This window comes from Caloenas nicobarica, chromosome 3, assembly GCF_036013445.1.
Source record: "Caloenas nicobarica isolate bCalNic1 chromosome 3, bCalNic1.hap1, whole genome shotgun sequence".
NCBI classification, from domain to species: domain Eukaryota; kingdom Metazoa; phylum Chordata; class Aves; order Columbiformes; family Columbidae; genus Caloenas; species Caloenas nicobarica.
In genome coordinates, this window is record NC_088247.1 from 74,516,943 (window position 1) to 74,537,027 (window position 20,085).

Sequence of the window (20,085 nt, forward strand, 5' to 3'; positions counted from 1 at the left end):
AGTTTTATCCATCCAGCAGGACATGCCCTATAAACCTCTTTCTTGTACATCTGTTAACAAAATTTAGCCATCATGTAATAGGGAACACAATATCAGCCCAGGATTAAAGCAGGTCTTTTAACTGACTACCTTATAATTGCTAGAACACAGTATGTAATATTTACTCAGCTGCATAGTGAGAGCCTATTTGACCCTGCCTATCATGACTGAGAATGAATATTCCTGCTAAGTACCACATGCCTTTTTCCTTGGCCAAGGCAGAGAAAGAAGTGCTAGGTATTAGAATTGAGAGGACAGTTGTCTGAACTCAGTACATACAAAGGATAATACCGTTTACTTTTCCAGCCTGTTTTTCTTCATGCTGTTACAGTAATAGAATTACATTCCATGCTAAAATTTCACTTCAGGATCTGGTATCACAATATAATAAACAAAACTTTTCAAAATGTTGAAGGGATTTATTTGCCATTTGGAACATGTTTATTGTTCAAAAACACTGCACTGAAATAAAATCCATCACATACATTCTTTGTCATCTGTATCTTTACATCAACGTAATTTTCAGGCAGGTCATGCAGGAAAACCACTCTCCCAATGAAGTCAAGAACTACTGAAAAGCACCTTGTGTCCTTCAGATCTTAGGCTCCAGACAAGGTAAGTTTTTGCCTGTATAAGGATTACATACACCTGGAACAACTCAAACAGTAGGAAAAAGTAAAATCCATTTAGAACTTCTTAAAGAACAGTATTAGACTTCGTTGCCTTCCTTCGATCGGTGCTATGCTTTTGCTTTTCCAAGTCTTCTTTAAATAATGTGCGACTTAAGGTATATTAATGAAGTCTCCTTATTGAGACAAGGCATGCAATAAGGGAAGAGGGAAAGCTGGTCACTTCCAGCCTGCCTATCTACACATTTGTTCCTGTAGTTAGCAAGTCACTGCTTAAGTTAAAAAGGAGGCAGAATAGGAATGAACACACCCAAGTTAAATGGCTTTTAAGAATGTTAATACATAGAACGATACCACCTACAGTTCTGTTTACTGAGCTCTGTTCATGTTGCTCTGAAAACAAGTTTTGTCAAACCATCATGGGCCGCTTTTAGACTGTTAGATTAAAAAAAGTTGGTTTTCAAATATTGCTTGTTATTTGTATGACTAACTCTTTATAAAATGGTAGTTATTAAGGACCTGTAAGGCAGCAAGTCTTTAAATGCAATGGTTTACACTGCTGAATAGTACTTTTTAAAATGCAAGATAAAAAAATTAGTAGAAGGATTCTTGGTGGGGTCATATTCATAACAGGTCTTTGTTTTATCTGTAGATGTTTTATCTGTAGATGGCAAGTCTTCCTTGGTTGTAATTTGGGATGAACACATTCCCTGGCTTATTTCGAGTTAGATATTTATTTATTTTTCTCCATCCTGCCAAGAGAAGAACAGCTTTTGTAAGAGTGAATATTTAACTGCAATTACTATAAAAAAAATCTGGATAAGTATATAACTTTAGGCATGAAGGACATTTGGACAGCTATTTATGCAAAGGCAGGTCCACTTGCTGTTTTGCTCAGTCTCATTTTTTTAATTTATAGTTCAGGAGGCTTCATATTCCCATTGCTCCACATGGATTTCTTGGAGCAGAAGACAAAAAGCCAGAATCCTGACTCATCAGGATTGCTTGGGGCAGTGTCTGCACTACTTGCTACACAAAGAGGGTGTGAGACTGCTTGCAATCTGTTTCTCATTCACACTCAGTTCGATCTACCCCATATACAGAACAGTCAGCTTAGAGAGGTTTTGCTTGATTTCTCTTTCAGATGTACCACCCCTTCCCAGTTTTATAGATGTTTCCATCTCAGGAGTTACTTACAGAGATGGACACATGTGGGCTAATCAACATAATACATGAAACAAACCCCAAAATAGCCAGCAGCTGCTGAAAGCCCTGTCTACATCCATGACTATAACAGTTTTCAGCCTTTTCTGTGTACACCCCTCAGAAGCTTCAAAGGAGGTACAAGATGAGGAGTCTAGTCAGCCTCCTGACAAAAAGCTTGTTAATTTTTGCAAAAGGTACTGAAGTTAAACAAGTTGCACCACAGCTAAAAGTCACCGGAGTATTCCAAGAACCATCAGTTTACAACTTCCCCTTTTTAAAACGTGACTTGCCTGTGTTTGATCAGTCGTACTCCTTGACAAACTTGTGCAATTTCATTAGTGAAATGGCATGCAAAAAGTAGCCAGTTCCTTGGCTGCACTTTGTAGGCAAATCTCATGAAAGTCAAGGAGTAACAACACAGTGCTGCAAAACATAAGTTATTGTTAGTAGATTATTTAATATCTGCTTTTTGTTGAGGCTTAATTTTCATACTAGTGGAATGTAATAACAAGCATAATGCTTCTCACTGCTTTTGATTTTTCCAATAATCCTACAAACTTGTTCACTTTGAGGATCCAATGCAGGAAAATATGTAACAGTGCTAATTTTTGCTACACAAGAAAAAGCTACAGAGCAGCAGCTTTCCACAAAAACTCATTTTCCTCATATGCTTTCCTGTGATGAAACTGAAGCCTTTTTAGTTTATTGCCTAAACAATCTTAGCCAGAGAGTAAGAGTTAAGCCCAGTGAGACATGGCCTATCCTGCACAATTCTGACAATTTCTAGGACAGAGTATTTTTAAACACACTAATTACTTACAGTTCTTATTGGGAACATTCTAAAATGGACTTTAAGAGAAAAGAGGTTTCCATCCCCAGGAAACCATGAACATTCAGGAGCATAAAGCTTTGTTACCTGCTTTCCAGGAAGACAAGAAACAATTTTAATCTACTCTCCTGCCGTAAGTGCATATAAATACAGGAAATTACAACTTAGAGTCACTAGTTTTGCAAAGCTCATTTTTAGCTTTCTGACAGGCTTAAAGATAGAAAAAATACCAGGAAATGAATTGTTCAAGAAAACCGCCTTTAAGGTACAGAGACTAAAAGATAGGAGCAAGCCATTTGTAAACACACCATCATATATATACTTACTAAAATTTAAAAAGTGCCTTAACTTTATGGAGCTGGGTAGCTGCCCATTGCAGTGCAGCACTATTTGCAGCACTATTTGCAAATCTATACTAGAGACTATTCAAACTGGAAGCTGTTTAAGAGGCTGAATTAGTCTAAGCAGAACCTACTGAGCATGAGGCTGTAAGTTTCCTTAACCCAAAGGTATTTTGCTTTAGGGAGAAGAATTAGTCAGAATTATTAACTGAGTTAAGGAAGAGACATAATGCCAAAATTAAGCTAATAAATTAAAGCTATGATATTTATAATCCTAGAGAAGTATTTGAACAATGAAATACAGACATAGTCATCTAGACAAAAGCTATACATGTTCCAAAAAAGGTGGAAAAAAAATACTGCTTATGCATTTAAAAAGAAATTCTCACAATATTCCATTAGGAGTCATACTAGCCCCTTGCAGGCAACTACTTTGCAAGGAGTTAACCTCCCTCAGCTGCTTTTTGCACCCTGCAGACCAAGCATTACCATTTCTTCACTTGGTCAGTGTTGCTATTCAAGTCTCACACTAAGCACAAGAGATCATTGTTCTTGATACAAATAATAAAGTCGTGTAGAGATGCATTCTGAACCAGTGTATGCAGTAGTATAAGACCAAAAGAATTATACTTTAGGAGTGAGTCTGGTGATCAAAACCGCTCAAGACCCACCTCCCTCCCCAAGAATTACTGGAAAGCCTTCTGAAAGAAAGCTCTGCAACTTTTCAGTACCTCAATTTTTAAGTGGCCTCTAAAGTTATAGATATCAAATATCTTGTTATATATCTGCTTTGATCACAACTTTGCAAGCAACTAATAACATATATCACTGCTTGAAGGACGGGATCTGTGTTTCTGTAGTCAGTTTACTGACAAGAAGTTTGTCTCAGGTCTTACCAAATGTCATTCGGCCACTAATGATTTCTGGAGATTTCTTCATGTCATTAAAAGCAGCAATAGGAAGTCCCCAGTTGGCAACTGGACCCCAAAAGTGCTGTAAAGAGTGGAAAAAAAAATAAGGTTATACAGAGACTTGGACTTCCTGCAATATTCATACAGGCTCCCTTAGCTATGCAAAGCTTCAGAGGATGGGGTTAAGGATAAAATTCCAAGTTAAGACAGGGACTACTGTTGATGTAAGGGAGGAAAAACTAAACCCTTCTTTTAGCAGGATCTAGTCTTCAGGAGGGAAGGAAAAGGAACCCACTCTGAGTCTTCCTGCAACTGGAAAGAAACTACTGTATTAAAAAGCAGTTTTGTGTAATTATACCTCAGCCATCATTAAGCAGCCTGATTGGTATAGTCATATAATAACCTCAGTTTTACAGCTCAATCCTGTGCAGAGAATTAGCATTCATCTCTTTCAAATAAGGCTCCTCAAAAACATAATGAAAACACAAGGACTTGCTGAAGTGAAGAACTGGAACTGTTTTCATGTTATGGTGAGAACGAAGAAACACTCAGCAAGTGTCTTCCATTGTGCTTCCACCATCTCTTTGAAATTGTTACCTAGAGCTTCATCTGCAATTGCTAAAACAACTTAGTGACTATCTAAAGCTCAGTGATTAGACAGGTAAGAGTAGAGTGGTGAGCCACAGGTGTGTACACAGAGAAACAGAGACAAAGTGGAAAGAATCAAGTCAGAAAAACTGATGAGAGCTCCATTTGATGGGTATTGTCTAAAAGACTCCAAACAGAGGAAAAGAGTGTCATTGAGTCCAATTTCCACTACTGGTCAAGTAACAAGGCTTCAGCAGAACTCTTTCCACAGAAGATGCATGCAGTACTTGGGTCAGCTTCTCCTAATGGGAAACTAAGGATGCTCAAAAGTAATTTGGCTAGATACACAGAGATGCACTTTGCAAAAAAAAACCCAAAAAACACATTATGCAGATACCAACTATACCCATTACTTTTATACTTCCCCTAACTATAACACTGCAGATATTACAATGATTTGGAATTGTCAGGGGATGCTTAAGTTTCAAGTTCCTTGCAATTTTAATTCTAAGATACTCTTGCTAGTCTGGATACTAGCTTGTAGCACTACAATAAAATTAAAAGCCACACTTGCTTCCTGCAGGTTTGGGTTGCAATACTAGAAACGTAACTAAAAAAATAGAAAAAAGTGAGATTAAGTTGTACACACTATTTGGTAGCTCAACCATAGTGCAATATGCAAAACAATGTATTTCTGCAAATGTCTAAGGAATGTGCCTTGGCCCAAACTCAGATTTATAAGAAGAGTATTTTGAAGAGCACAATAAATGCATTTATTTACTATATTCCTACGGATAGGAAAATTTACATCTGTAATGCTTAAAGCCTTCAAGCACATCAGAGAGAATATGGCATAACTGAAGATTTGCATGGCTACATGGTATTTACACTGTACAGTTACGGTTAGACAGCATGAAGAAATGTACCTGTAATACCACCCACACACAAGATATCTTGCAACAGAATAATAACATTAACAGAAATGGAAGTCAGCAGCATACATGATATTATGTGGCTTTAATGCAGCTATTTAAATAGTTCTAAAGGACAATAAGACCAGAAACAAACTTCTAGTCACGTAACCATGACTATGTGCCCAGTAAGACAGCAAGACAGACCACACTAAAGCAGACTGCAAAGGGTGAGGCAGTACATGGTACAAAGGTAACTTGGTGAGGTTTTTACAGTCATTTCAGGAATCTCATTTAAACAATTGTAGTTTCAGAAAAATACATTTTTAAGGCTCTAACCTTGTTTTTTTATGAATCTATGAAACAATTACAGCTTTGAGAGTCTTAGTGGTGACTTCTGTTTTGAAAGGTAAATCAAGTCAACTTGGCATTTTTACTTAATTCAGCTGCCATTAGAACATAAATAGTATACTATGTATTATGGACTACTTCAAGCTCAGGCTGCACAAGCTGAAGAATCAGCTCCCATCCCAGCAGTGCTGCAGCAGTAACTTTCCTCTGCTGACCAGGGAGGTAGATATGGAACCTTCCCACTTGAGATGTTTATCCAGTTTTAAGTGTCTCCAGATAGGCAGCCCTTTGAAGTTTCCACACACAAGAATTAAACTACACCTATACAGTTTGTCTTTGGTCTACATAGAAGAACAAGTCTCCCATAACATTATGATTCACAGTATAACAGGCATAAAATACCCACTCCCAGTTTCAGCAGTAAACCGAGGCTGAAGGAAAGAAGAGTCTGTAGTGAGAGTTACATGGTACCATTCATTGCTTGAAGTAAAGCTAGTTAAAAATAAGCCAGAGAGTTATGTACCAGTATTGTTGCTATGCAGAAGAAGGGCCCCAGATTGATCTGATCTCCTTAGCAATGAGTACAGGGGGGAGAGGGAGGGAGGTGGGAAATGAAGCCCCATTATTTTTGTAGTGATTACTTTAGGGGATATTCTGAAGGAGCTAATGTTTGGCCACCTTAACCTCAGACTTGTGAATAAATATTACTAGTGCATCACTCCTGGAGGTTCCTAGTATGCTTTTCAGATGCAGGCAAGGTCACAACAGTGCTGGGGCAAAAAGACTGCAAGTTACTGAAGTTAGGGAGAAAGTGAAACCAGAAGTTCCTCCCTTGTCTTACCGTACTGTTTGAGTGGGCCATCGTTTTCCATTCAAAAAGCACATGGAAGAAAAAAAGAAAAATGTTAGTTTCTTTCATAATTGTCATAAAGAAGCATACCACAAAGACAGGTAGAAGTCAGGAAATTGCTGTGGCATTAACCTTGATTAATGCAACAATATTAAAAATACTGTTTCCCTCAACAGCTGTCATTGTGACAAGTGTTTGCTGCTCAAGTACCTTTTTCCTAGCAAGATAAAAATCCTAATATGGTCTGTGGAAGACATTCATCCCCTGTAGACTTCAAAACATCCAAGATCCCACCCCAACGAGTTTAAAAGGATGTCAAAAGCAATGAAGGTTTGCCCATGACAAAGCTAAACAGCTACAGCTACTCTGTGGAAGCTTTGAAGAAGTCTCGTGGAATTCTTTGTATACCCACGTAAGTAGGTCAAACCAAACACTGCCAGAAATGTTACTGTCACTAAGCTCAGGCCAACTGTGGCTGTACCAAAAATGAGCTATAACGCATTTTCTGTAATGTAACATGCAATTACACTCCAGTTGTGTATAGGGTTCATTTAAGTTATCATACGGGTACCAATTTATTTACGGAATAAGTTAGCCATCTATGCATGAAAGCTAGACAACACCTTAAATATAAGATAGTTTGCTATTATACCTTTTAAAAATGCCTCAGAACTTTTAAACCTTCTCTAACAGATGTTGATAGGACTCAGTTCTGAATTATAACTTATAAGAATCCAGCTACTAACGGGAAACCTACTGCTGACTGATTGCTGCTCACCTACCACTGCCCCAAGCTGCAGAACACTTCCTAACAGTCGCTTCCCCTCACACCGATTTCCATCTTCTTAGAGAGCTGTTGTACAAATAGCTGTAGTAAGGGAACAGTCCGGTCTAGTTAGGAAATTGCACTGGATGTGCATTTCAGTGAGCCTTTGTTACAGTCCACAGGCTGGTTCAAGATACTTTGCTGGGCATCCTTGACTAGTCTAACAACTTGCTTTGTTTTTTTATTAACTAAACTGCAGCAATAATTGAAATTCACAAGACAAGTGCACACTGCAATTTTTCCATAAAACCTTAACTAAACAAGTTCAAATGTGTCTCTTGGCACAATGTTTTTCTGCCAACAGAAGTTAGCCTTCATTTTTAAAGTGGAAGTTGTTTTCAGGCAAGTGAAAGCCTAAAATAGAATCAAACTGCTGCTGTTTTAACACAGTAGGCAGCTCTGGCTGACTGGAACAGTTATTATGCTCCTATAAGAGAGGAGATCAAGGTCGTTCAGATACTTCCAGAAGCATGCCTCCAGCCCCAAATCTCTGCAGCCAATACAGCTGCAACAAATGCACTGTATCTAATAGTAAGGATACCATGGCAAGTGCATGCATCTGTTCCTGAAGTGACACCATTCCAAATTAGTAGTTTCCAAGAACAATTTTTTTTTCCCCAATCCCCTGACAAAGGAAACACTTTGTATTAAACTTTCCAGAACTGTGGACAACAGTTATTGGATTTACTCCTTAACTTCTGCGTAAGTATCTAGACACCAGAAGAGGAACCATCAGCTGATCAATACCATGTTTCTACTACAATGCATTTCAAAAAGGTGATATTGGGGAAGATTTATTTTTTGCAAAGTTTTTGCAGGTATTTTCTTCATACCAGCAATAAGGATATTAATAGGCCAGAGACAATTCTGCAAATATAGATGAACTGTCACTACTTGTTTCCCCTCACGCTGCCATCCTCTAAATGGAAAGAGTATTACCCTTCTGCAAGAGGCAGATCCTTCAGTTCTTGCAGCATACAAGACAAAAACCAGCAGGTACTGTGTACTTCGATCTCTGGCACAAACCAGTAGAGGACTTTATTTTTAAAGTTCTTATGTCCTTCTGTTTAAAGATTTACTAATGAGGAGAACTGAAGATCAGCTAATTCTAGTTATACTACTGATGCTACCTCTTTTCAAGTGCATGTCAATTAAAAGGAAGGTCCTAGACAGCTTACTTCAACATAAGTGCTCAGGCTTTACAAGGAATGAACTATCTATTTCAAAGCCATCTACATTCACAGGGTCAGTACATTTGCATTACTGCTGAGTCATCAGGAAGAGACATTTCAGAAGTGTCCCAAAAAATGGCAGTCTCCATGCCTATTTTTCTATTACCAGAAGATTTTGGGATGCCTTGGGATTCATTATGTGACTAAAGTAATTCAGGTTCCTTCTACAAGAAGATGCTAGAACTTGTCTAGAGTGGCCTATAGGCTTTCTCAAGAGAAGAGGAAGCTGTTTTACTAGATATTTTTCAGAAGATACTGTTTTAAATCTTTAGGATAGGAAGTAAGAGAACTCCGTTGCCTACTTTTAGTGGCTCAGATAATACAACTTTAGCAATATTATAGTTGACATTTTTAGGTTATACAGAAAAAAATTATACAACTTCAAGTTCACAATGTATAGAGCTACCAACCTTTCATATGCTAGTCAGCTAGTTTTAAATTAACATTGCTGCATTTTGCGCAAAGCAGGAAAAGTCTACCTATTGGTTACATTCTTACAATGCTTACTTTAAAACATTAAGACATGGTTAGGGTAAATCTATACTTACATGATTTACAGTTACTCAGATCCCTATTAATTACCATTGAAAGAAGCCAAATGTGAAAAACTGGCAACACATTTAATTATTAATGACAGTTTTACAAGTAATTTATCTTGTTTCTTTGTGCAAGATCCAAAAGCTAACATTTGATGTAATGCAATCCTAATGCCAGATAAAACCACCTGAGAAGAACAACATGCATTCATTACGCTTGCTTTCATATTTTCAAGTTCTGAAGCTGAAACTTCTTATTCCGATAGATGTCTGCAAGTTTTGATTGCTCCAAGCAATAACAATGGAACACTCAATTCCACCATTTTGGGTAACTTCAGTTATTCTATTTGGGGTTAAACAATTTAAAACACAACACTTATCACAGACATCTCAATTCAACCTTCCCCACGAACAATTTTCACTTTTATAAAGCCTTACTTCACTGCAGTGGTTAGATGCTGATTTTTTGAACAGATACCATAGTCTCAGAGCTTTGAGAAAACTCTTAATCTGTGAGCAAGGCAAGAAGGGAATCTTCTTTAGGAGAGAGTTCTGCAGTCTGGTAAAGCAAGAACCTACAGGAAGGTATGTGAAGAGGTACAACTCTAAAGAACTCAAAGCCAACAACTTAGACACTCATCTCCTAGTAAGCAAGGAACAATGCTGAAAGGCCATACCCGATGGAGCAGCTGACTTCAGCCCTTCATGACAAACCCAGTAACAGAAATATAAATAAGGAGGTATCTTTGTACATAACAAAGCAGAACCCATCCCACAAAAGTATTATCTTGGAAAATGCTCTTTTTAGATAGCTTGTTTCAATACTAGAATTAGTATGAAATACAGCTGAAAAAGCTACCTTTTCAGTCTTGCATAAGGAGATACTTCCCACAAGTAACTGTGGTGGTGTTAGGAAGCAGCTGTTTTCTCCTCCAGATTTTTCTTTGTTTTTCTAATTAAGAAGCTGATTGCTGTTTTACTGCCTGTTTACATGTTCCACATGAATTCTGGTACAATAAACTAAATGTTAGCATTAAAATGCATCTATCAAACTTAAACAGTATCTTCAAAACTTTCAAAAGGAATCCACATAGAGTCCTGCTCTGACCTTTCATCATTTCACTTCAAGGATGTTCTCTTCCTTCTCAGATTTTACTCATCTTTTTGCCCCATGATTTCTGTGGGACTTGATTTTGCAAATGCCAAAAAACCCCTTCTGCTCACCAAGCCTTTATATTACAATCCCTCCTCCATGTAGGCTTTACACCATCTCCTGCTACCTTAACAAATACTAAGTTTCTCAGATAAACAGATGTTCTCCTACTTGCTTGCTCAACATCAAACATCAGTTGCAATAGATGTAGGTAAAATAGCAAGCAACAGCTATAATGAAAAGTTGCTCAACAACCTTTATTAGAAGAGCCCATTTTTATTTGCCTAGTTTTGTCAAACTGCTTGCCAGCCAAGACAACTTCACCCTGCCTACTTGAGACAGTTCCTATATAAAAGCAGTTCAACCAGATTCAAACAAGTGTCCCACAATTGTATCTTTGAAGCATTCTTGTGATTTCAGTTCAAGGTGCCATACCCCTTAGCACAGCACACAAACTTGAAGCTTGACAAAAGTATTGAGCTGTCTGGGAGGTGCCTTGAGCCATATTCCCATGAAAGCGCGACTTTAACAAGTCTCTGAAAAAAGTACCTATTTAAATATCTGAGGACGTGTAAGTAATTGATCTTAAGATTGCATGTGTCACCAAGCTCGCTTCCGTCCACAACTGAGCAAAAGCTCTTTCTGCCCTTGTTGCAGGCAGCGGCCAGAGTGTCTGTGTCCCCAGCTCCTGTGGCTGCTGCCACCGCTGCCCCCTCAGCGAGCACCCGCCTGCCGGGGGGCAGCGCTCCGGGCTGGAACAGGCCGCAGGCTATCACAGCCGGCAGAAGGAACGGGAAGGTCACCGAGAGGCGCAGCTGCCGCGGCAGTTTCAAACCGCGTGGCTTCGCTTCAAGGTCAAGCCCGGTCTGTCCGGGGTGGGGCGGGCGGGAGACTGACAGCCCTGACAGCCTGGGGCCTCGCCGCCCTTGGTACCCCCTTGGCACCTCCGGGCCGGCCTCGCCCTCGCCCAAGGGGCACCCGCTGCCTGCCGGGCTCCTCGCCCCCCTCCCGCGCCCAGCCGTCGGTAAGAGCGAGCCCGGCAGAGGCCATAGAACCGCAGAATGTCCTGAGTCGGAAGGGACCCACAAGGATCATCGAGTCCGACTCCTGCCCCAGCATATGACAACCCCACAGTTCACACCGTGTGTCTGAGGGCGTTGTCCAGTCTCTTCTTGAACACTGTCAGGCTTGGGGCCGTGACACCTCCCTGGGGAGCCTGTTCCAGTGCTCCACCACCCTCTGGGGGAAGAACCTTTTCCTAATGTCCAACCTAAACCTCCCCTGGCACATCTTCCTGCCGTTCCCTCGGGTCCTGCCACTGGTCACTAAAGAAAAGCGTTCGGTGCCTGCCCCTCCTCCTCCCCTTGTGAGGAAGCCGTAGACGCCGCCGTCCCGAGCGCCCCGAGACTGAGCGGACGGGCGGCTGGGGAAGGGACGCCCGGTCCCTGCAGCCTCCCCGGTCAGCGCGGCGGGAGCGGCCCCCCGAGGCACAGGCGGGCGCGGCAGCTGGAGACGACCCCCGCGCGGCGCTCACCTCATCAAGTAGTCCCTGAAATCCTTGCTGCGCAAATGGTCCACGGCCTTGCGGACGAGCGACCCCGCCATGGCGGCCCTCGGCGGCAGGAGCGCCCGGCCCGGCCCAGCCCAACCGCCTCACGCACTGACGCTACCGGCGCCGGTGACAACTCCCTCACGCCGCCGCCCGGCGCCCACTTTACGGCAGCGCACGCACCACCGCCCCCTCCGTCAGAAGGGCGCTCTCGGCGCCTATTGGTCGCGGCGGCCCCGCCTCCCTCCTCACGCGCTTCGAAACCGAAGAGCTGGTTGTGGGGAACGGGAAAGGCAGGCTGCCGTAAACCAAGGCGGCCGGGATGGGGGGGGGGGGCAAATTGTCGCAAAGCGCGACGAGGAGAGTCGCCATCGGTTGAGCTGCCGGCATTCCCCTGCAGCCCGCAGAGGGGAGCCGCGCGGCGGCTTTCCCAGCCGCCATTGGCTGCAGGACGGCGGCTGGTGGCTTCCCATTGGCCGCTGCGGGGCCGGCTCCTGCCAGTGCGGCGGCGGCCTTGCCGTGTGTGCCCCGCCGGGCGGGCCGGGCCCCGTGTCCGCGTCCTCTCCAACGAACGGTGTGTTCCTCATGGTGGCTGAGATGGCCGAAGAAACAAAAATATCACAGTCGCGCATGGAGCAGAAGTACGAGGGCCTACAGTTGTTTCAGTGATTTTTAAAATTTTTTTAACATAAATCATACGGGGTTATTAAGAGCCCAGGACCTTGAATTTTTGGAGGTGTGAGTACAGGGTTATGACAGAGCGCTGCAACAGTTCAGCCTTTACCTCTGTACCTGGAGTGGTACAAGATCTCATTTCTCAGCAGTACTTTCTATTTCATACCTGAGCGGAGGTTGCTTATTTAGAAGGGGAGATAAACTCTAACCCTGCTAATACCATCTTCATAAAATTTGGGCCATACAAACAAATACCTACATGTGAATTACTTCTTTTATCTTTGCTCAGTGCACTAGAGATAGTGAAGATTGGTGTTTATCTCTTCTGCCTTCCAAAGACTTGCAGCCTCAGTTTTTACAGCCTAGAACTGGGACATCCATACACTCTGCCGGAAGCCCTGGAGGCCACAGCTGCTTCATTTCCTTCTGATTCCCCCTTCCCTGCAGGATCTCGGGTTAAAAAAAAAAAACAACAAAAGAGTAAGAGCTCTGCCCCCTTCTCCTCCTGATTGCTTGCTCAGAGAGCAGCAGGTTTGAGGAAAAGCATTGTGTATAGGCATCCTCTCCTTTGTCTGCAGCATATGATATGATATGGCACCCCACAACAACCCCCAGCTTTTCTGTGTGGGAGAAGGAGTTTTAATCCCTTTGGTATAGTGCATTATGGAAAGCCAAAATGTAGCCCAACGTATTTCTGTGGCCTTTTTAGCCTCCTCATTTAAAAGCAGCAATGTGAATCTGAACGAGGTCTCAAAGAATAATTTTTTCTAGCTGATTCAACTTCCACCAACAGAAGCAAGGTCTATGGAAATCATTTCCAAAATGTCATGTAGTGGGATTCCACATATCCTATATGGCCAGGCTCAGTCACTAATATTATAGCTACAGTTTTACCTAGAAGTATAGCCTTATTCTCCTTTACTGAAAATTCATCAGGTTTTTTTCTTGAGTCTATGTATGGAGAAAAAAAATCTTCTGTCTGCATTGGAAGGCATTGTTCTTTCAGCATTTTCTCACAGGCTATACCTCTTAAATCTTTTAACCTTTTCCTTACTCCATTTTTGTTTACAGCTTTTTTAAGGCACAGCCCTATCAAAGGTCATCATGTCTCAGTCAAAGCCTTACCAGCAGAGCAGTGCCCTTCTCTGGTTTTCAGAGTATCGCACTTTGGTTTTGAAGTAGTTAATGGAAAAATCATTAACTAGAAATGTGCCCAGAAGAAACCAGTTGCATGTGACAGGCTCTACCAGTTACACAACAAAACCAGCTAGCAATGATTTGAAGTTTCGTTTCACTGCAGTTCTATATGTATTTATAGTGGTTTTATTTGCATACCACTTCTTAGGTTTCTTATAAGGGTATCAAAAGACATACAAAAGACCCCCTTAATTTATCCAATTCACAACTTCCCTTTTACCCCTTCAGCCTTTTCAATAGTGAAATTAGACTGGATTTGCCATGAGTTGCTCCTGACAAGTCCGTGTTAGGTGTGCTTTTAAGCATGTTGTTCCCTGAGTGAACATTAATTGATTGTTTAATAAATTATTCTAGCAATTTTTGGGGATATCAGAATTAGGCAAATAGACTTATAATTTGCTAGGTTGTTGTTAACCCCTTCTCTTCAGACATGTGCTCTTCTCCAGTGCTGGACTGCCCTGTCCTTTCCTTGAGCTGGAGGATAATCACTGATTAGGTCCTGCCACACATTTTTTCTAAAATATATTTCACCTGCTCTTTTCCTGGTCTGAACTATGCTTCTATCAATTTTTTCACACTGAATTTAGACCTATTTTGATTAATTTTTATCATCCTTCTGCCTTTACCTGTTGTGGACTCTTTCTGCATTATTAAATGACTACAATTTCTTTTATTTTAATTTCTAATGTTTTTATCAAACTTTAGTTGTCTTTTATGTCCCATGATAGTTGAAAGTGATTTCATGCTTTAACCTTCCTGATTCTATCTGCAGGCTGACACCATTTCTTTATTTTCATCTATTCATATGTCCTTTTGTCTATTTACTGGACGTTCGCTTTTGATTTTTAGGTGTTCGTGAATAAGCCAAGCCCCATATGTCCGAGTATGGCTCCTATGTTTCTTCAGTCAGAACAGGTTATTGTAGCTGGTTTGGTTTTCAAACAGACAGAACCCCTGCAATCTTTTATCCCTTAAATTATCTTCACAAAAACCCTACCTGCCATTTCCTGGGATTTTTTTCCTGGAATTCCTGTTGCTTTTGTTTCTCATTAGCCTTGTACTTCTGATTATCAAGCCGGTGCACTTGAATTCCCTTTCTTGCTTTTAGCAGGTAGACTCTATGGTTGTCCAGCAGTTACTCTACATGGGATGCTCTCTAAAAACAGAGGCTTTATGTAGCTACTTCTTCTGCCACTCATCATCCCTTGCTACCAGCACACATCTGCACTCTCCTGAACTGCTGCCTGCAGCTGGGGGAGATGGAGAAGAGCATCCCTGTCTCCTTCAGCGTTGGTTCCACAACTCCTCAGTGCTACCGCACCTAGCGCTGGCATTTTTGCCCACAAGGACATGTACCTAAGGTAGCCAAGGCTGGACGAGCCTTAGTAATTTTTCACAGTATCTTGGATTTTGTCTCTGTGAGCAGGTGAGCTGTTGGATGATGGGTCTGTTTAGCAATTGAATACTGTGTCTCCCCCAGCAGGGAGTCTTCTTATCCAATATTTCCCATTTCTGTGTCCAGCTGTGGGAGAGGTATTGCCCTTCCAGTTCCCCACATCCCAGAACTGCAGCTCAGGACTTGACTTCAGATCCAGCTGTTGAGTAAAGCAGTAAAGCATTAGAGCAGTCTGCAATTATTCTCTTTTTAGGGCATCTCTTTCTTCCTCTTAACTTGCCTTTGCAGGCACATGCATGGTGGCATGTCCCCATCAGGGAGAGAGGGATGTACTATGTGTCCGGCAATAAAATCAGTGAAGAGAAATGTTATGGACATTGCAGAACGATCTACTTGTGCTATGCAGTAGTTATGCTTCTGGCATAAGACATGAAGTCAGTTCTAAATAATGTATCTGATATAACTGTTAATAAACATCTGCAGGGGAAAACGATGGTGCCTTTTCCCAGCTGTGAAAGGAACTGCAGGAAAACATTATTTGGAGTGTTGCATGACAGACAAGGGAACAACAATTAAACAAGATGTTCAAGAAACTACCTCTTCAGGATAGAAGTAGTTATTATTTCCCTGCTGTTGCAGAAAAATAGGAAAAGAAGATGTATTGCTATGACAACCTCCTTATACCTTGTAATGAAATACCTGTTCATTAAAGTGGACACAAAACATCTGGTAGGTTGATGAGAAGATTGACTAGAGCCATTGACTGTGACATTTACTCAGCTGTCAATATCAAATGGAGCCAAGGAAGAGTACAGTTTGATGTGATGCTTACATTTACCTTTGCATCTTTGATTACAGATTTATTATCCCTAGGTGATGGCACAATGTTTGAGGAGTTTTATTCCATGTGGAGCACACAGCAGTAACTAAGTAGATTGAACACCTGAGAATGCAAACTCAGGAAGCTGCCTTTATGTAAATAATGAACAATCTCTATAAACTGCATGGTCAGCCCTGACATGTTTGTAGAGACATCCTAGTAGAAATATGAATTTAGTATAATATTAGTCTAAAGAAGACTGAAATAAATGCATAACAACTAAATCACTCTAGAAGGAGCTAAAATGCAGAAATACTTTTCTCAGTGCTGAAAAACAGAACAGCTAGCGGGTAACAGTTCTGACACTGGCTGTGGAGCTGGCCCACTATCACACAAGATCAGCATATATAATTTGTGAAATTAATAGTTTCTATGTAAAACCTGATCAGTTAGGATAAATTATTACATTATAGAGCTAGAGGCATTTCATCACCTGCAGTTCTTAGTAGGATCTGGAGTAGGATCAAGCGTCAAAATAAAAACATGTATTTCCAGCTGAGGACCTGCAAATAAGGCAATGGTCTAATATTTATAAAACCACAAAAAAACCTCAGACTCTCCTCTATTAATGGCCAGAGGAACACTATGATATAGGAATTATAATGGACAAAGTCAATAAGTGAAAAGTAAAATAGATGCAAATTGGATCTAGAAAAAAATTGGATTGCTGAGACATAAATGCTGGCAAATTAGCAGCTACTGCGATTAACAGTCATCGCTGGCAAGCCAAGCAACACCTGGGCAGCAGGAACTGAAGCGAGAGGTGCTACCTGTAACAAAGAAAAAATAAAGTATTTTGTCAGCATAGAAGACAGCATTCCAGACACTTGTTGCAATTATCACTGCTTCTCCCTGCCTTACACGCAAAAAGACCTGTCTGTCATGATTAGATTACAGTCAGGCGGGTCTGAACTTGTGAAGCTTTTACTAATGTAGTTGTTCCTGTTATTCTAAAATCTGTATGTAGGAGTCACACAAGCTCTGGCTCAACACAGCATATGTGCATAGAAAAGAGCTAGCCCTGTGCTCTGAAAAGCATATAGTGCCTGCAGTTGTACGGCCAAGGGGAAGCAGAGAGCGACGCTCTGGCAGAGCGGTGCCCGGGTGTGCAGCGGGGCTGCGCGGGCGCAGTCCCTGTGTGCCCGGGACGTGGCCTGGCTGAGCTGGGGCCACTGCTGCAGGGTGGGAGCAGCACCCCACTGCTGGGCTGGCTACAAGCTGAGAGCGGGGGGAACAGACAAAACCAACCCAAACCAACAAAAAAAACCCCCACCCCAAACCAGTATCTTCACCTATTTAAGCTTACAGGACCACTGTTCTTAAGGGTGTGTTTTCGCACTGCAGTGGTGATGGCTGTATCCTTCTGTGTTTTTACTGTCATGAAGACTGAAGGAATTTTAAGTGTTTTAAGATCTTTTTCTGGGCTGAAGCTCATCTCTACGGTTTACTTATTTAAAAATGCTTCAAATGAGATTATTTTAGATTCTGTTTTTAAATATAACACCATATTGCTAGGGCTGTTTAGAATAAATGAGTTTTTACAACACGGGGAAAAATCCAATTAATGGGTTTATTCACAAGTTACTTATATTTCCAGTTGGTAATGCAGATATAGATGCTGGGCTACAAGAGCATAGTGATTAAAATAGACCTTTATAACAGTATTTGGCTTTTAACTTATACAATTTTCTTAAGTAAAGAAATTATGATAATAAATTATCACTTTTTGATAATCATGCCCCCACATCCATGTGAGAAGAAGCACCAGCTGCTGTTTCTGGCATTACACCACTGCATTGCTGGTATCCTTGAAGCAATTGCTGATGATTATCTTGTGTTTGGGAAGGAAGGGATGAGGCTGCTTGTTCAGTCAGGTGAACTCTGTACTTTATATTGCTAAATCGGGTCAGCTGGGGTTAGAGAGCCTCTTCTTGTAACACCACCTTACAAAATTCTCCTCTACTCAGTCAGGGAAATGTTCTTTTACAGTTAAATGGCATATACGCAATTGCTTTAGTTTTCACCTCCAGAGCAGGAGGGCTGGTAGTGCTCACCTGACAGGCTGCACCTCCTAGCAGGTGTTGAACTGGGCTCCAAAGCAGACTTCGTTTCCTCACTATGGAAAACCCGCATTGGCAATGAATCCAAAAGCATTTTGAAAATGTATAAATAGTTTTCTATTCTATTTTTAAAAACTAGTTGCTTTTTCTGCATAAGGAGTATCAATGATGTGGCATGAACATCTCAAGTAAGGTTGTGAGGAGGTTTACTTCTTCCATTACTGTCTTGCAAAATGTGTGCTGAAACCCTTGTATTGCATGAGGAGAGCTAGTCACAGGTTTTCTTCAAAGTTTTCTGTGTCTTTCTTAAAGAGTTTTATACAACAAAAATGCCCCACAGGTTGTAAAGAACAGCCTAAAATCAAGGTTCTGACTGATGGCAGAAAGTGAAGGGGTCAAAGTTGAAACACAATGTTAATTAATGACAGTCAATTTAGCTATGTAAGCCTTTCTCAGGACTCATGGGCCTTCATTGAGCTGAATAAATATAAATTTAGTAGAACATGACAAAAATATAGGCTCCTGGCATGTTTCAGTACTAATACATTCACTTACCATATTTAAATATACTGTTTCTTGGTACTTTGGCTCTCTCCAGCCTAAATAACCCAAGTGAGGCTGGAGGATGGCCAGGAGTAGGGGGATCATTCCTGGCAGAAAAGTACAATTCTGTGCTTCTTTCATCTTCCAGCCTGTTAAAGAACAACTACCCAAACTACTGCCACTGGAAAACCTTGAACATAAATATTGGTAGGCTAGATTTAGAAAAAACAAAAAGGCAGATTAACACGCTTAGGCCAGAAAGCCTGATTATACCAGGGCTTACTTTGGTCTAATTACAGTATCATCAGTGGTGTCAAAGCTGCTTAAGTTAGGATCAATTTTTCACTTGGTGGACTGATATTTCTCCCACTCACTGGATGCCCCTGACTTACTAGAGGAAGCCAAAGGTTGTCTTTGATTGAATTGGTGATACATATCCAGATAGGGACCCTGAAATCACCTTTGGCCTATTTCTTTACCTAAAAGAAAGAGTGGAAATTTCAGTAGACTACAGTGGATAAACAAACTGTGGGCATACAAGATGAGTAATGAAGGTAAACATGCCAAAGTCCCTTCCAAAGCTACAGGGATCAGAGTGAAATAAACAATAGGTCCTGGTGGACTTCTACAAGGCCATTCAGGACTGAACAGGTAGTCATTTGGGTTTAGACAAGGTCTAACAGGAAAAAAAAAGTACTGATTCAAGTGTGTATACTCTTAAAAAAACAGATGCATTTTACTCATGTACCCGAATGTGCATTTGCGAAAGGGAGATGAGTGGTTAAAAACAACCTCCAAAGTCTGTAGTGGGGGTCCTTTTCTTATCAGAAAGATTTGAAATACTGTGCCCCACAGACTTCTGAGGCCATCTTTTGTGTGGGTATTCACCTTTCCAATAAACATTAATATTAGGTGGTGATGCTACAGCTTCAGTTCACGGGGACTATCTTGTTTTTCACAAGAGGTATCTTGTTTTTCACAAGAGGTATCTTGTTTTTTACGCTGAGAGCCTTATAAATTCAGTACGCAAGCCTATATCCAAAAGCCATGCAGCACCTAGCTGCTGATCCTTGGCACCTGGAGCGGGCTGCAGCGTCGGCCTGGCACAGCTGGCTTGGCTGTGAGGGTGAGGAGGGGAGGGCGAGCCCTGCCAGCGCGGGGGCCAGACCTTTCACACTGAGCAGGAAGCTCAACAAAACCTAACCAAGAGGACATTTGGAGTAGAGATTCTTATTTCTGCCGAGAGTGTCCCTCCTGAAGGCTGTGCAGAAGTACGTTTTTACAACCTGCTGAGAGCCTTCCTCTCTGGAAAGCTCAGGAGGAGGCAGCGTGATCATCATCTCTGCATCATGTGAAAACCCTGTGGTTCCAGTACTTGCCAAG

The 20,085-nt window shown here is 41.4% G+C and overlaps 1 protein-coding gene across 1 annotated transcript; it reads right to left on the reverse strand.

The window, feature by feature from the left end:
• Positions 1 to 437: 437 nt before the first annotated feature.
• MPC1 (mitochondrial pyruvate carrier 1) lies at positions 438 to 12,225 on the reverse strand. The gene is made up of 5 exons (XM_065631083.1): positions 11,937 to 12,225; positions 6,647 to 6,650; positions 3,941 to 4,037; positions 2,165 to 2,297; positions 438 to 1,420 (listed from the first exon to the last, which is right to left on the reverse strand). Exons 1-5 carry the CDS (start codon positions 12,005 to 12,007, stop codon positions 1,402 to 1,404), a joined length of 324 nt encoding a protein of 107 aa, XP_065487155.1. The 5' UTR covers positions 12,008 to 12,225; the 3' UTR covers positions 438 to 1,401.
• Between the last annotated feature and the right edge of the window lie 7,860 nt (positions 12,226 to 20,085).